Source organism: Podarcis cretensis (genome assembly GCF_951804945.1).
Source record: "Podarcis cretensis genome assembly, chromosome: 6".
Taxonomy (NCBI): Eukaryota; Metazoa; Chordata; class Lepidosauria; order Squamata; family Lacertidae; genus Podarcis; species Podarcis cretensis.
This window is the reverse complement of record NC_137175.1, coordinates 50,190,242-50,205,560: the sequence shown is the minus strand read 5'-3', so window position 1 is coordinate 50,205,560 and position 15,319 is coordinate 50,190,242. Positions and strand designations below refer to the sequence as shown.

At 42.3% G+C, this 15,319-nt stretch overlaps 1 protein-coding gene across 3 annotated transcripts in view; it reads right to left on the bottom strand.

Annotated features, from left to right (window-relative positions):
* Positions 1-14,514, bottom strand: part of AHCYL1 (adenosylhomocysteinase like 1) — a gene marked incomplete at its 3' end in the record, with an annotated part of 49,525 nt that extends 35,011 nt beyond the window's left edge. For all 3 annotated transcript variants that reach the window (XR_013840396.1, XM_079982545.1, XM_079982546.1), the window contains exon 1: positions 14,283-14,514. Coding sequence is in view for 2 of the 3 variants with exons in the window: in XM_079982545.1 (XP_079838671.1) it covers positions 14,283-14,393 (111 nt within the window). The remainder of the gene's footprint in view (positions 1-14,282) is intronic.
* Positions 14,515-15,319: the final 805 nt, after the last annotated feature.

Genomic DNA, 15,319 nt, shown 5'->3' with positions numbered 1-15,319 from the left:
AATTTAGGCTGCAGACCCAAACTACTTTGAATGACTATTGCCATCAGTAAAGATTGGTTACCCCATAGAAAAGATCATTATCTCAGCAGAATTTCCTCTTAGGAGCCTAGACCTGTTTTCTTGTAAGCTCCTGTAACATTTCTAAGTTTAGAGACTTTGGGATGGTAATTGTTTTAATTCATTTATTTTTGGAAGCAAGTTGTCATATTTAATAAAAAGCAGATTTAAGAGAGAAGGGAAAAATGCATCAGTTCTGCTTGTGTCAGTCATACAAAAGCATGAAAGCTCCTCTGACATCCTGGAACTGCAGGGCATTATCCCCCAGGGTCAAATTGGAGATGACTGACAGGAGTTAGCTTAGGCCACATATTTTAGGCTGCATTGTGATACTTTTCTGTAGAGCAATGGGTGTAAATCTCCCCTTTACTATTACTGTAACCCAAGCCTTGTTCAGCAATTGCAATAATGGAAGTTGGAGGGGAAGGAGAAAGAGAATGCCTGCCCCCAACCCCCAGTTTCTAATTCCAGTCACTTACTTGAGCCCCTGTACTAGTCAATGACTTGTGAAATTGACCAGACGGCATCAGAAGCAGCTTCTGGTCTAAAAATATCCACCCCTAATTAAGTTTTAAAGGGGAAAAGTGTTCTTAAATGAGGTGGAGAGGGAAACTGGGGGACTCCATTATAACAAATATTTTAATATTATTATTGTGGCAGTACTGATCATGATGCTCAGAGCCAGTTTTGGCTCTTTCAAAGTATTTCTTGGAGCACTTTAAAAACCTGCAAAACATGTTTGACCAGAAATAATGTGTGTGTGTGCTATGGGCAACGATAGCAACATCAAGTCTTTGAAGTTACTATCTGTAAACAGCCTTAGATTGCCTATTATCAAAAGAGAACCCACCAAAAATCCCAGCTAGTACTGACAGATGCTACAGCTCCACACATTTACAGAGGGAGGTCCACAGATGACACAGAACAGTCTTGCCTTAGGGCAGCAGTTAAACACCTACTTCTGAAGAATTCCTTGTGTGGCTTAAAGACAATTTTCTGATAAGGCATGATTCTACTTTGAAAGAAACATGGAGAAAACGGATGGCTATAAGAAGGCCAGTATCATCATATAACCATATTTGTACCATTTTGAACCTATAAAGTTTCCCAAGATACAAAATTTCTAAAACAAAGAAATATTACATGTTCCTGGCTACTTAGCACATTAGGCCAGGCATAGGAAAATTCGGCCCTCCAGATGTTTTGGGACTACAACTCCCATCATCCCTGACCACTGGTCCTGGTAGCTAGGGATGATGGGAGTTGTAGTCCCAAAACATCTGGAGGGCCTACTCTGCCTTATGCCTGCATTAGGCTATAAGCAAAATGATGCTGGGAGAGGGGATATTTGTCATGCAATGGGGAGAAGATGGGGAAAGTTACCTTGAAGAGCTTCACAAAAGCTGCATGTCTAGCAGAGAAGCTCTTTGAAAGTATCAGGGGTTGGAAGGGGGTGGGGGGAGACTTTTAGATCTCCCTTATGCAGAAATTCTATCCCAAATATTACAGTGTCCGGCCCAAATACAACAAAGAGAATGGCTGTTGCTTCCTATTCTTATAACCTTGATTTGTCCAGGCCCTTGAAAATGGAAGCAAAGTATTGGCAGCAATGCAATTTCAGTGCTGCAGCATGAAGAAGACTCATGCTCTGTATGTGATTACTAGGGGAGCCGCTAGAGGATAATGTAATGATTAGTGGGGGAGTTGCACAGTTGCTATGGGAGTAGTAATTCCTGTTGCTGCATTTATTCTTTCAGTGCTGTTACTGTGTTAATACACCAGCAATTTATTAGGGTAGAATACTGATAAGTTTCAGCCAAGAATTCTAGCAGGGCTACTTAGAAGCTGATTTGCCCATGTCCAGCAGCTGAACATTACAGCCTTACAAATACGGCTGGGCAAAGGTGAATCGTTTCTGCAACTCATTAACTCCCACTTTTTTTAAAAAAAATGCCAAAGGCTACCTATAAAAGAGAAGCACTTAGGAACAGAAAGACTGCAGAATCCAGAACTGGAGTTTTCAAGGCCTTGAATGAATTTACAATGGTATTCTCCTATCCGTGACAGTTCATTTTTTGGCTGTTGTTCCTGTTTGTTTGTTGTTGTTGGTTGGTTTGTTTTTCTATTACGTTTTATTGTAATTCATATTTGGTATTAGCCGCCCTGAGCCCGGCCCTGGCCGAGGAGGGCAGGGTATATATATATATATATATATATATATATATATATCTCCAGTACATGGCAGGTAAAGGTAAAGGACGCCTGGACAGTTAAGTCCAGTCAAACTTAGACTATGGGGTGTGGCGCTCAAATCACTTCAGGGAGCCAGTGTTTGTCAAACAGACAGCTTTCCAGGTTATGTGGCCAGCATAACTAAACTGCTTCTGGCGTGACGGAAGCCAGAGAGCATAGAAACACCCTTTACCTTCCCACCACAGTGGTATCTAGTTATCTACTTGTGCTGGTATGCTTTCGAACTACTAGGTTGGCAAGAGCTGCGACAGAGCAATGGGAGCTCACCCCATCATGCTTGGTACATGGCACCACTAGCTTAGTCAACTTAAACATCAAATGAATTTAAGCTATCTTGATGTGTCAGTTGCAGAGCTTCAACATGAAATTATATTTCAGTTCCTCAGTTCCAAATAACCCCCTTCCCTTTTGAGAGTAAAGTTTGCACATCAATAGTTACATTTGAGGGGGTTTTCCTTAACAATATAAAGCGGCATAGAAATGAAATTAATATTAAAAATAGTTCATTTTGCAGTACCTGATAGTTTGCAAGAAAAAAGGGGAGGTCATGATTTCCCATCCATGCCAATGATTTTGCTCTTTCTTTTTGGCCTAGCATCATTTAAAAGCAGGGGCAATACCAAACAGGAACAAGTTTAGGAATGGGACACTGATAAAGACAGTGTTTGATACAGGGCGGGTGGGTAGGAAGGTAGTTTGATTGTTCTAAAGGTGCAGTGGCAGCCATGTTATTTTGCGCCAAACACAAAATACATTTGGACACAATAAAGGTGCATACCAATTGATTACCCAAGGGCAGCACCTGGAAGAGTCAAGAGGGGATCCAGACTGCCATTATTTCCAGCATATCCAACCCTTGGGCCACATTATAAATTAACATACTAATATTAAGTGTACTGATGCATGGACAGCAATTACCCCAAGGTCTTAAATAAAAACCAGCTAATTGCTTTTAAAATGAGGAAAATATAAAGTTGTTTCTTGGCAAAGATCTTAATGAAGGTTATATATTCAGCCACAGGTTGTAAAGCAGGTAACAAGGTTTAAGAAAAACTCAGTGAGCACCAAACAAAAAGCAAAACATCCTTTATGGTTGAAAAGATCACAACTCCTGCACACTGGAGGAACTTACCCCTTTCAGCATATACTAAAAGTTATGGACCTCATGAACAAATCCAAATAAAAATGACAGAAGGGATGTTCTGTGATCTTCTAAAGCACCATTTGTTGGTTTTGGATGACACAACAAGCTGTGCTCAATCAAAAAATGGAAGTGTCAAAACGTCTGAAAGTAGAGGAGAGCTGAAATGGAGGCGGCAGATTTTGCAAAAATTTTCACCACTGTGAGATGCTTCCCTCCTCCTTTTGGTGATTTTTGGCACTTCTTTTCAAAAGGGTGCCAAACTGTTTATGAGAGGTGGTTGTCCTGTCTCTGTTGCATTAAGGGTGGCACATGGGAGTTAGTTGGGATGCAAGGAGCTGAGGCACCTTTCATGGCCAAAACTCCATTCCTGGAACGAACCTCCAGCCAATTTTCAGTGACTCCCCCTTCCTTCTTAGCCTCTCTGCACCAGAGCTCACCCCATTCAGTAGGGTCCCCAACACTTGGGGGGAGGTTTGCCAGGGGAACATGTACAGGAAAGTCACCTTCCTCCATACCCCTTTGCTCTTGCTTCTCAGCATCCAGGCAAGAGTTAGTTAGTTAGTTAATTAATTAATTAATTCATTCTTTCATTTCAGATTTGCACATTTGCATTAGAGCTATTGTAGAAAATGGTTCAACCCTGTCTGCTACAGTAGATAACCATCCTAAAAAAGAACTGAAAACCTGCAGCAAATACTTAGGCAGCTTAAATTCAAGGAAACTTACAGCAAAATGTGGCAAATGGTATGGTTTTAATGTACTGCCTAATGTGGCAACTATTCAGTCATATTTATACATATCAGATAGTCGGGAAAGGAAATATCTGCACAGAATTAGTCAACATATGCTTAATTTTTATATGCCAATGGCCCATCCAGTCCAGCATCCTGTTCTCACAGTGGCCAACCACATGCCTGTGGGAAACCAGCAAGCAGGATTCAAGCACAACTTTAAATCTCTCAAGTGTAATCTGTTTTAACTAATTTTAATAACCTTTTAAAAAATTATTCTAACCTGCCCTAGGACCTCATGGTAAAGTGAGTGTAAGAAATCTAATGAATAATAATTTTTCAAAACCCAATCCCTAAAATGCATTTTTGGTTGGTCTCATACAGGCTATAAAGTATTTTCAATCATGCCCTAGCTTAATTGCAAAATGCAATATTCAGCCCACACAGCTGCAGCAATGAGAACACAGGAGAATTAGCTTCATCGAGACAGAGGAAGGTCATGCTTTGTTATGTATACAGTCATTCAATCCAACTTTAATAAGAATTGGCAATACCCTCTTATTTAGAGCTTGCCTGGATCCAAATTAATCCTCTCCCTGTGGGGCTGGAAAAGAATGCACAAAATTCTGACCAGGATTCTTGTGTGTGGGGGATGAATGGCTGAAGATGAAAGCTTCCAGAATACAGGTTCAAATTATATAAAGAATTTTGCAAGAAGGTGAAGAAGGAATTCCCACTGATTCAACAAGAAGTCTGATTCTGCCCATTTCTAACAGCAAACTCCCAAGTTCTGATATCTAGGAACGACAGCCCTCCCACCTCTAGTGCCAGGAGAGCAATGGTACCAGATATTTAGCTCAAGATCATCCGCCTGTATGCAGAAATAGAGCACCCTGTCCCACCCTCATGCCTGGATTCTCAGCATACACCACCATGCTTCCAACTTGATTAGAATACCCAATCCATGGCCAGCTAGTTGATTCCCCCCTCCCTTACAAGCCTAAAGTGAACAGATTCTGCAGCAGCAATAAGCCTGTTACCAAGGGCACAGTATTGATCACAACACATAATATAGTTCAACTAGCTCACTATGAAAGGGAAAAGGCAGTTCCTGAGCTCTAAGACTTGAACCATGTCAACAGGAAATATCCTTTCTAAAAAGCTGCTCACTAGATTCTTTTTTTAAAAAGGATTGACTAAGATTTTAAGCAAGTTGTATGACCACAAGTCAACCTTGTGCTGTCATTCCTTCAAAATCACTTTCATGTTGTCACCATCAGGGACAGTTTTGAGTAGCATGCTGAACTGCGTACATCCTAAGGAAAAGGTTTTTAAGTTGTGCTACAAGACTACAGACGAACCTTTCAGTGTTTCACTAAAACAAACATTTAAAGCTACTTGGCCTCTGGTTGAGGAAACTTCACAATGGAACAGCACAAAGGGCAGCCAAAGATAGCAAGTTCAGTGCTGGTAAGCCCTGAAGGCGGCTATGTCCCCAAGAACTAATGGATTCAAACATAAACTAGTACTTTTGGTACATAATATGCAATGACTTTAGAAGAAGTTCTGCACCTTAAGAGGCATCAGCAAAAATTCATTCAAGTAACTGAAATATAACTTCTTAAAAATTCATTCAATGAAAGCAGCCTTGAAAATAACTGCAAAATTGCTAACCTACAACAGCAACACTACTACTACTATGACTACAACTACGATATTTTACAAGCCCTTCTGCTCACACATCTGCATCCGTCATTTATGCCACACATTTCTCACCTGGAATCGAAAAAAGTGACATTCTTAAAGCTTACAATAGATTATCCACCTGAGGAGTATACTGCCAGTGTAAGGGGGTCTCTCAAATCAGACAAAACTATTTTGAGCTACTGGATCCCAAGAACACCTAGTAGTTTATTTTTGTTGTTGTCATGTTCCTGTTTGGTTACTGAATAGATCACAAATAATTTACAACTAGAATTTCCATATGCATAAACAAGATTGCTATGTTCCAACCACACTCTGTGAGGCAGCTACCATAGCAATATTCAGAATAAATCAGGAAAGGATCTCTAAGTTTACACAAACTGGAACCCCCCAAAATGATTCTAATGCTGCCCAAAGGGAGCATTAGAACCTACTCTATAATGCAAAATTGGGGTGGGGGGGGGAGAAAAATTTATAAGGCTGTTTAAAAATCTACAGCCCTTCAGCATCCCCCAATATGTCTTTCACAGATTTCACAACCGGCAAAATAATCACATCTCCATTGTTGCTATGAGGACACACAACAACAATGAGAAGGAGATATGCAAACTTGAGAATTTCTAGAGCTGATCATTTCATCAACAACTGAAGCACTTATCATAATGAGACTCTTGGGAAACCAATCAGAGTTGCTCCAAAGAATCTGAATGACAAAACTTTCTTCTATTAAGGGATGTTGAATGACTATTATCAACTCAAGTTCTAGTAAGTCCATTTTAAGTCTGCACATCTGTCCACCTGTAGAACTCCTTGGATTATCTACCGTATGTCAGGGTGCGCTATCAGGAAGTTGATAGGGGAGCATAGTAGGTCTTTCCCTTTCTAACAGCTATCCTGGGGCAAAGTTCTCAACCTGAGGTACTACTTCTGGGCTAGTGGAGTTTGTAACCTGAAGTGTTTGTAACCCAAGGTACCACTGTATTCTACAATGCTACTTCTAAAGGTTGCCTAGCTATCTTCTAGGATGAACAACCCTGTCAGCAGCAGCTTTCGGCCAATTCTGAAAGACACAGAACCAGTGCTTTTTTTCTGGGGGGACGCATACCCCTAAACATTTTGTGAATCGTTGTACTTTTGTCCTTTCACTGTATTTATTTTTCCCAATTTGAACTATAAAATGGTGATTTTTCTTGAGTCAAGATGAGAGTACCCCCAAACATTTTTTTAAGAAAAAAAAAAAGCACTGCTTAGAACCAAACAATGTTGAACACACACAAAAAATGTGCTGAGAGATTAGGACCAGGAAAACTAGAGACCCATACACACTGAAAGACGTTCTGGGCAACAATTTCTATGCATAACAAAAATGAAAATGAATAGTCAGAAATCAATGTGGGTCTGCAGGGGTGAGCAGCAATCTCATGGGCAACACTAGCACAGCTACTTCTTAGATATAATTGAAAGGCAATGTAGGATTTTCTTTGGTGTGTTTATTCATTGTTGTTTTTTGGTTTGGTTACTGAAAATTAATAAAAAGAATTAAAAAAAGAAAGAAAGGCAATGTAGGATTGGGAAACAATGGGCATACAGTGGTACCTCAAGTTACAGACGCTTCAGGTTACAGACTCTGCCAACCCAGAAATAGTACCTCAGGTTAAGAACTTTGCTTCAGGATGAGAACAGAAATTGTGCGGCAGTGGCACAGCGGCAGCAGGAGGCCCCATTAGCTAAAGTGGTACCTCAGGTTAAGAACAGTTTCAGGTTAAGAACGAATTAAGTTCTTAACCTGAGGTACCACTGTATAGGGTTTGTCCAAACTAAGGCAGGGGGGAAATCTTTTCCCAAGCAATTTGGCTGAGAATATTGTTTCTAGTCAAGATATAAATAAGCTATTGGTCAAGAACCAATGAAAACTGGAGAAGTTGATTGCATGTTAAGAGGAAATTAACTGTTTCTCAAGATGGCATATGTAGATTTGAAAAAAGATGATTTTTCATATCCATTCATGCAGGGAAGGAAAAAGGAAGGAGATTCTTGTGTTAAGTGGACTGTGTTATACAAAATATATCCATGTTCTGTATTAATGTGGAGAAGACATCGGAGCTTGAATTCTGTAAATTTATGCAAAATAAATACATGCAATTTATTCAAACTGCAATATTTCTGCAGAATTGTGACTTTGACAAATCATGTATGGAACGTATGCTAGAAAAATAGGAAGGAACAGGGAAATATACAAATATGCATTGTCACATTCTGATTCCTGATTATTCAGCACAGCAAACTGTACATTTTCTAATTTCTTATTGTTCGTTTAAGAAAAATAAGAAAAACAGTTTGAGTTTTCTGTTGCAGTTGTAGTGCACATATAGCACTAGAGAAATACCATTTAGGATAAATTAACCAGCATATAAAATTCTTTTTTTATTAATATCTTAATATTAATATAATATCAGGGGTCCCTTTACCTAGTCTATTTTCTATTAGCTAATTTTTCCAATCTTCAGATCGAGATATTATAAGTTCATTTTCTCTTGCATGCAAAAAGTCCATAAGAAGTTTCCAATCCTTAATAAACGTCAATAATGATTTTTCTCTAATTAAACACATTAATTTTGCCATCTCAGTTAAGTCCAATAATTTTATCAACCATTCATTTATAGTAGGTAGGGCTGTATCTTTCCATCTTTGTGCCTATAGCAATCTTGCTGCTAAAATTCTTCACCTAAGATTCTGAAACCCAAAAGGATATTTACAAAATTGACAGTATACAATTGTAAAGCAGAAAAAAAACACATCACTACGGAAAGTGTCAGTCCAATGTGTATATGTAAGCATAAGGAACGTACTGGAGGGAGCTACAATGAGCAATGAAGCTGAGAAGCAGAAATACTGATTGCTGAGAAGCACAAAAAAGAAGTAGGCAGAGAGGAAGAGTAACACTTTTTTATACTTGTTAATATGTTGTCACTGGAAGGGATTCTGTAGAGTGGGAATACATGACTCCACTTGCCTCAGTCTGCTACCTACATGAGTGGCACGATTTTTTTTTGGGGGGGGGGGAAATCCAAGGAGTGACTAAAACTTAAAGCTGTTTTTGAACGTTAATCTCTGTTTTATAACTCCTAACCTCTCTTTGTTTTCTTTTTTTTACATGCTATTAACATTTTTTTTTTTTTTAGCTGTGATTAGTATTCAACGCTAGGGGACGCAGGTGGCGCTGTGGGTTAAAGCCTCAGCGCCTAGGACTTGCCGATCGAAAGGTCGGCGGTTCGAATCCCTGCAGCGGGGTGTGCTCCCGCTGCTCGGTCCCAGCGCCTGCCAACCTAGCAGTTCGAAAGCACCTCCGGGTGCAAGTAGATAAATAGGGACCGCTTACCAGCGGGAAGGTAAACGGCGTTTCCGTGTGCGACTCTGGCTCGCCAGAGCAGCGATGTCACGCTGGCCACGTGACCCGGAAGTGTCTCCGGACAGCGCTGGCCCCTGGCCTCTTAAGTGAGATGGGCGCACAACCCCAGAGTCTGTCAAGACTGGCCCGTATGGGCAGGGGTACCTTTACCTAGTATTCAACGCTAGACCTACTTAAATTAATGGACATGACTAACTTAGGTTTATTAACTTCAATGGGTCTACTCTGAGTAAGACAGTAAAACACAACCCTGTGTCCTAATCACAGAGTTGTAGAGATGGAAGAGACCCTGAGGATCATCTAGTCCAACCCCCTGCAGATGTCCCATACAGAGATCAAACTTGCAACCTTGGCTTTATCAGCACCATGCTCTAACCCAGTGTTTCCCAACCTTGTGCCTCCAGCTGTTTTTGGACTACAATTCCCATCATCCCTTGCCACTGGTCTTGCTAGTCAGGGATGATGGGAGTTGTAGTTCAAAAACAGCTGGAGGCACAAGGTTGGGAAACACTGCTCTAACCAACTGAGCTATCCAGGCTGACGGTGGTAAGGTTGTTTTTTTAAAAAAGCAAACAATGAAACAATTTTGCATAGAGGGATTGATTAATATTGATGCAACTAAGAAGATCTATGAGCCACTTGTAAATACCTGAAGAAGGAGTTATTCATGATATGAATGTACAAAGACTCAAGGGGAGATTTTAGCACTGTGGTGGTAAGAGCTTTGAGGCGGGGGAATAGGCCACAGCTTGAAGCATTTTAACGGATTATATAGGAGTGCTAGAATATGACAGTACAATGAAAGGAAACAATCCTATATTTGGTATGGGTGGAAGAGCAAAATATGCTTGACCTTCTACTTTCTTTGACCAGCTGTTAGGAAGATGGAGAGAGGAGATAGAAAGAAATGCAAGAACATATTCTTCTTGAATCTATCAAAGCAGCCATGAGGGAGCTTTGTGGCATCCATAGCAACCCAGGAACTCTCTTTTAATGGGGGTGGGGGGTGTTGTTGTACTTTGCTGTAGACTTATAGTGACTAAGATACTACCCTATCTCCTCAGTCTGTATGTAGGAACTCGAGCTGTATTATGGTAAAGCTGCAGCACTATACTATTAGCATTCTAACTGCTGTAATATTAAAAAGTGTGCCTTAGCCCATTGGCTAAACAAGTCTTCTCAATTACACCCTTGGCAGTTTAAGTGGCCTGCACCCGTAAGTCTTGGCTTATTTATTTTATGAAAAGCAAAATATAATTTGAGCACTAGTTTTCACTCATTTAAATTCATAAAAGCAGAGTTCAAAGGAGTCAGAAGCAAAAACTCTTGCCTACTACAGAGCATTGCACCCACGAAACGGCCATTCCCTGAACATGGACAAACCCCCTTAAATGAGTCTTTTGAAAATAAAGAAAGGGCCATCCATACCACCAATCCGACATCCTAGCTGTAGTCATCACTGATCCTCTGGGCAGGCTAACAATGTATGGGCAATAATCCATCCTGATGCCAATCGACACAAATTAGGTGACACAATAGTCACAACAATCACAGTAGGAGCAATGCTAGCAACTGGAACACCTGGAAGGCTTGGCAAGAGGTGTTACATCACTGATACTCTCCCAGTAAGTCCCTTTTAGTGATGCCAGAGTCCTCTGGAGGAGAGGTGGCCAAGCTGACTTTGAACCATTTGGTGGGGGTGGGGGGAACACAGCCCCACCCACTCTGAATCGTATTTAAGCCAGGCTGCTGTGGCCCCTTGGGAGGGCAGCAAGACTATAACTACTAGCACTGGTTAGTCCTATTATTACTAGCCTGTAAATACGTATATACAGGGCAATATCAAAATTAAGTCTAGACTATTCTATTGCAACACTAACTTATCAGGTTAATTAACTGCTTTTAGTTTTCCTGATATGTTTTCTAATAAACTGTTTTCAAATTGCAGACCACTTTGGGCATATGTTTACAGTGGGGAAATGGCATATAAATAAACTATGCTTAAACTTAAAAAGATACCTTATGTACACCTTCTTAAATAAACAGACAAGGTTCTGGGAATAGATGAGGGCAAAGAAATTCACAGATCCAATTAAACCTCCTTTCTGTTACATTTAAAAACATTGATAAGGAAACTGTGTAACAGGAACTCCACTATTAACATTACATATTGGATAAGATTTGAATAAACGGTAGCTGAAAACATTAATTTATGTCCAAATCAACCAAGATTTAACGGTCTTTTCTGATTTATGAGTCTCAGACATTAGCTGCACATTCTATATTTCTCTAAGCAATATTTTAATCAAACTGTTCTTGAGACCCATATAAGTAGCACAAATGGCGACATTGGAGTTAAATACAGGCTTAAAGTTAAAGCAACTTTAAAGAGCAACTATTTGCAACCAGAAATTTGAGAACTTCTTTCCCTGCAGTGTTCTTCTAAACCACTCAAACCAACAACATAGCACGTTATACTTCAATGGGATATTGAGGCCACACATATATAACTAAATACAATACAATGCAGTACTAAATACACTCAAATAAGCAAACTGGCTGTAATAGTGTATACCAATGGCATAACTATATCTGGATAAAGAATGTTTACGCAGGCATGGCCAAACTTGGCCCTCTAGATGTTTTGGGACTACAACTCCCATCATCCCTAGCTAACAGGACCAGTGGTCAGGGATGATGGGAATTGTAGTCCAAAAACATCTAGAGGGCCAAGTTTGGCCATGCCTAGTATAGCATTGATGCCAACCCCTTCACAGCACTTTTTAATGGGGGAACACTCATGAGGTAGGTTTGAATGTCTTTTCCATAATCTGAGATCTCAGATCAGAGGGACCGTGTGTCCAGGGCTGGCCCAAGTTACCTTAAGGGCAAGGCCCCTGCCCCAGCCTCATTTCATGTACAGAAACTGAACAGATTGGCTAGGGACAGGACAGCATCATCGACCACAGCCGAGGATAGCAGGTTAGTTTAGAAGGTGTAGTTAAGTTCATGTGGCACCTACAGCTTTGTCCTCCAACAAAAGGGTACAACTGGAGGGCTGCTGACACCATCCCCCCAGCATCTGCCACCTGAGGTCGTCCTCCCTCTGCCAACCTAATATATGCAGTTCTCCATCCATGTTTGGATCATCAAAAGTACAAGGTCACAGAAACAGTCCTGATAGGTACCCCAACCACCAACTCCACACAAATTACAGAAACATTATCAGAGATGATGTGTGTCTGGAATAGGTGACCATATCCCTTTTCTGACAGTTGATTTTGGAGGACAGGAATGCTTCCTGCTGGAGTTCATGGGCACAGCAAAATATGTATGTATGTATATTTTTATTAACACACTTGTGATTATTTTGTAACTTAGAATTTGCCAAAGCCAAAAGGAATAACATCTCTAGTTTCTCAAATTTCACTTTCTAAGGTGGAACTAGTGGTTTTGCATTATATTCAGGTGGAGCAAACTGGAATGTTATAGGCGTGGTCCTTGGGCACCTGCTAAGCATGAAGTTTGATTTTCCAGCTAGCACCAAAATGTTTCTGCTAGTCATTGAAAGGTTGGGCTGTACAAAAGGTTTCACAAAAGGTTTCAAATGTGAGTTTAAGGAAATAAACTTTCTTTACAAGTTTAATTCTGCTTCAGTTCAGCCATCAAAAGGAAAATGCCCATTCTCCCAGGAAAAGCTTTTGCGCCATACTCCATTCAGGTTTAAGTTCAGAGCCATGCAACACAAAGCTAGGGAGAACGCAATGTTCAGCCCAGAAGGACTTCCTACAGGAAATCTAAGCCGAGAATTCTGGCTATATCTGCCCATGCATAACTGAAGAGTTCACAGTTACAGCTCCACTAACAGCAATGATTACTAACAGTTACAATCACTGAGGCTGCAGGAAGATGGTTTTTGAAAATCCTAAACCAGGTAGGAATACAAAGCAAAAATAGCCCTTCCCACTAAACAGCACTTAGGAATAGCACGAAGGCGTTTTCTGATCTCTGGATTGACATTCTCAATGACGAACAAAAAGTTGAGAGCATATTCCAGGTAGCACAAGACACCATGCCTCTATCTGAAGGTACATTCGCACAAGTCAAGCAATAACTCTTGTGGGAGCTCCCACAAGACTGCCTGGATTAAGCCTGTACTGCTATGCTAGGACCGATAATATACTGGAAGAATATACTAGGACTTGTGAAAGAGAGAGACATAATGATATGGAAAAAGCTACAGGCCACTTTTAGCTTGCACAGCATCCATTGCACCCGGTTCCCAGGGGCAGTCTTGACAGACAGCAGTCAGATATCACATATGCATGCTGGGCTCCACACTGTTCCTAGCTAGCCAGGTGGATGGAGGAAAGCAGAGTCCAATCTCCTCTGCGACTGCTAGACGGAAATGCTTTCCACTGGCAGACATGGGGATAGAGACCTTCGAGGCAGACGGTCCAGCCTTTCAGCTGCAAAGAAAAGTGTTCGCACGAACACCGCCCAGGCCTGCCAAGCTGAGGATCCGTGTCCTAAAGGACCTTCCTTCCCAGTTCTTACAGCTGCCCAGAGCTGCCACAGCTGAACCACAGCTCCAGACTCCTCCACATCTCCTCCTCCTGGAGTTTCCCCCCTATTTCCTCCTCTTCCCCAGTCCCCGCTCCCTGCCGGAGGGGGTCACGTCTACATGCCTTAAGCCCCGGAACCAGTTTCCAGGGTCAGGTCTCAGCGCCGGGACACGAGAAACGCCGACGCAGAAAAGAGTTCCCCTGGGCATGTGCAGAGCGCCCGCTGAACCTGCAAGCGCGTCAGGGGTCAAGGGGAAGGAAAAGCTTTCCCCCACTCATAGGGCGCGACTTTCAGGGGTGGAGGGCTCAAGCCCCGGCTCCTCTCCCGCCGGAGGGCCTGAGGCGCCGAGCCCCGTCGCTGCCGCCCCGCCCCGCCAGCGCCCCCCGAGCTCCCCGCTCCCCCGGCCACCGGCCCGCACCTTCTTGGGCGCCTTGGTGAGCGTGGACATGAAGGAGTACTTCTCGGCGTCCTCCATCTCCTTCGTCTGCTTCAGCTCGTCGCCGGCGGCGGCGTCCGGCACAGAAGACATCGTGAGGGCGAGCGCGGAAGCGTCCGGGCGCCGAGGCCGAAGGCAGCTGCTGCTTCTCACCGGCTCCGCCGCGACCTCCCTCTGCAACCGCCAAGACTGCGGCCGCCGCGCTTCAGCAAGGGGCGGGGCCAAGGGGACCAACACGTCACCACGCACGCTCGGAGTCGCCCGCGAGCCGCTCGCACACGCACAGGTCGGGCACGCGACGCCTTCGCGCAAGGATCTGGCGGAGGAGTCTCGCTTGCGGGGGCTGCAGCGCCACCTGGCGGAAGGCGCCGCGAAATGGTCGTAGCCTGAGCTTCTTTAATTGCAGCCAGTCCTTGCGCATTGTGCCTCCCTAAGAGCAGGGCCGGCCCAAGGCATCTTGGACCCCAAAATGGCATTCCCCTCGCCACCGCAGCAAAAAGGGGTGAGGGGAGATCTACATTAGGAACAAGGGGGGGAGTAACATCAACATAAGGATCTGTTGCCTCATGGATCCTGCCGCTTAAGGCAATTGCCTCAAGTGGTTTTATGGGTGGGCTGGCCCTGCTAATACTGTAATGTATTATTAATTTATTTGTTGTTATACGGAGCAAGAAAAGCACTCTCAAAGCAACTTACAAAAATGTAAATATTAACTAACACTTAAAATGTAATAGCGTTTAAAATATTAAATAGCGCTGCTCCTGGTGGCTGTTGGATGACTGTTTCAAGTGGCTGGAAGAGCTGTCAGATTTTTCCCCTCAAGCTGGTACAGTCACATTGGGAATTTTGCACTTTCGGAGGCATATCATCAGTCTGATTCCTGGTCAAGCACAACCCCAATGCCTTTGAAAGGACACAGTTCTATTTTATCACTTTTATTTACGATTTGTATTTATTTCATTAAATGTATACACCATTTGATTGTAACAAAGTTCAAAGCAGTTTACAAAAAAGATCAA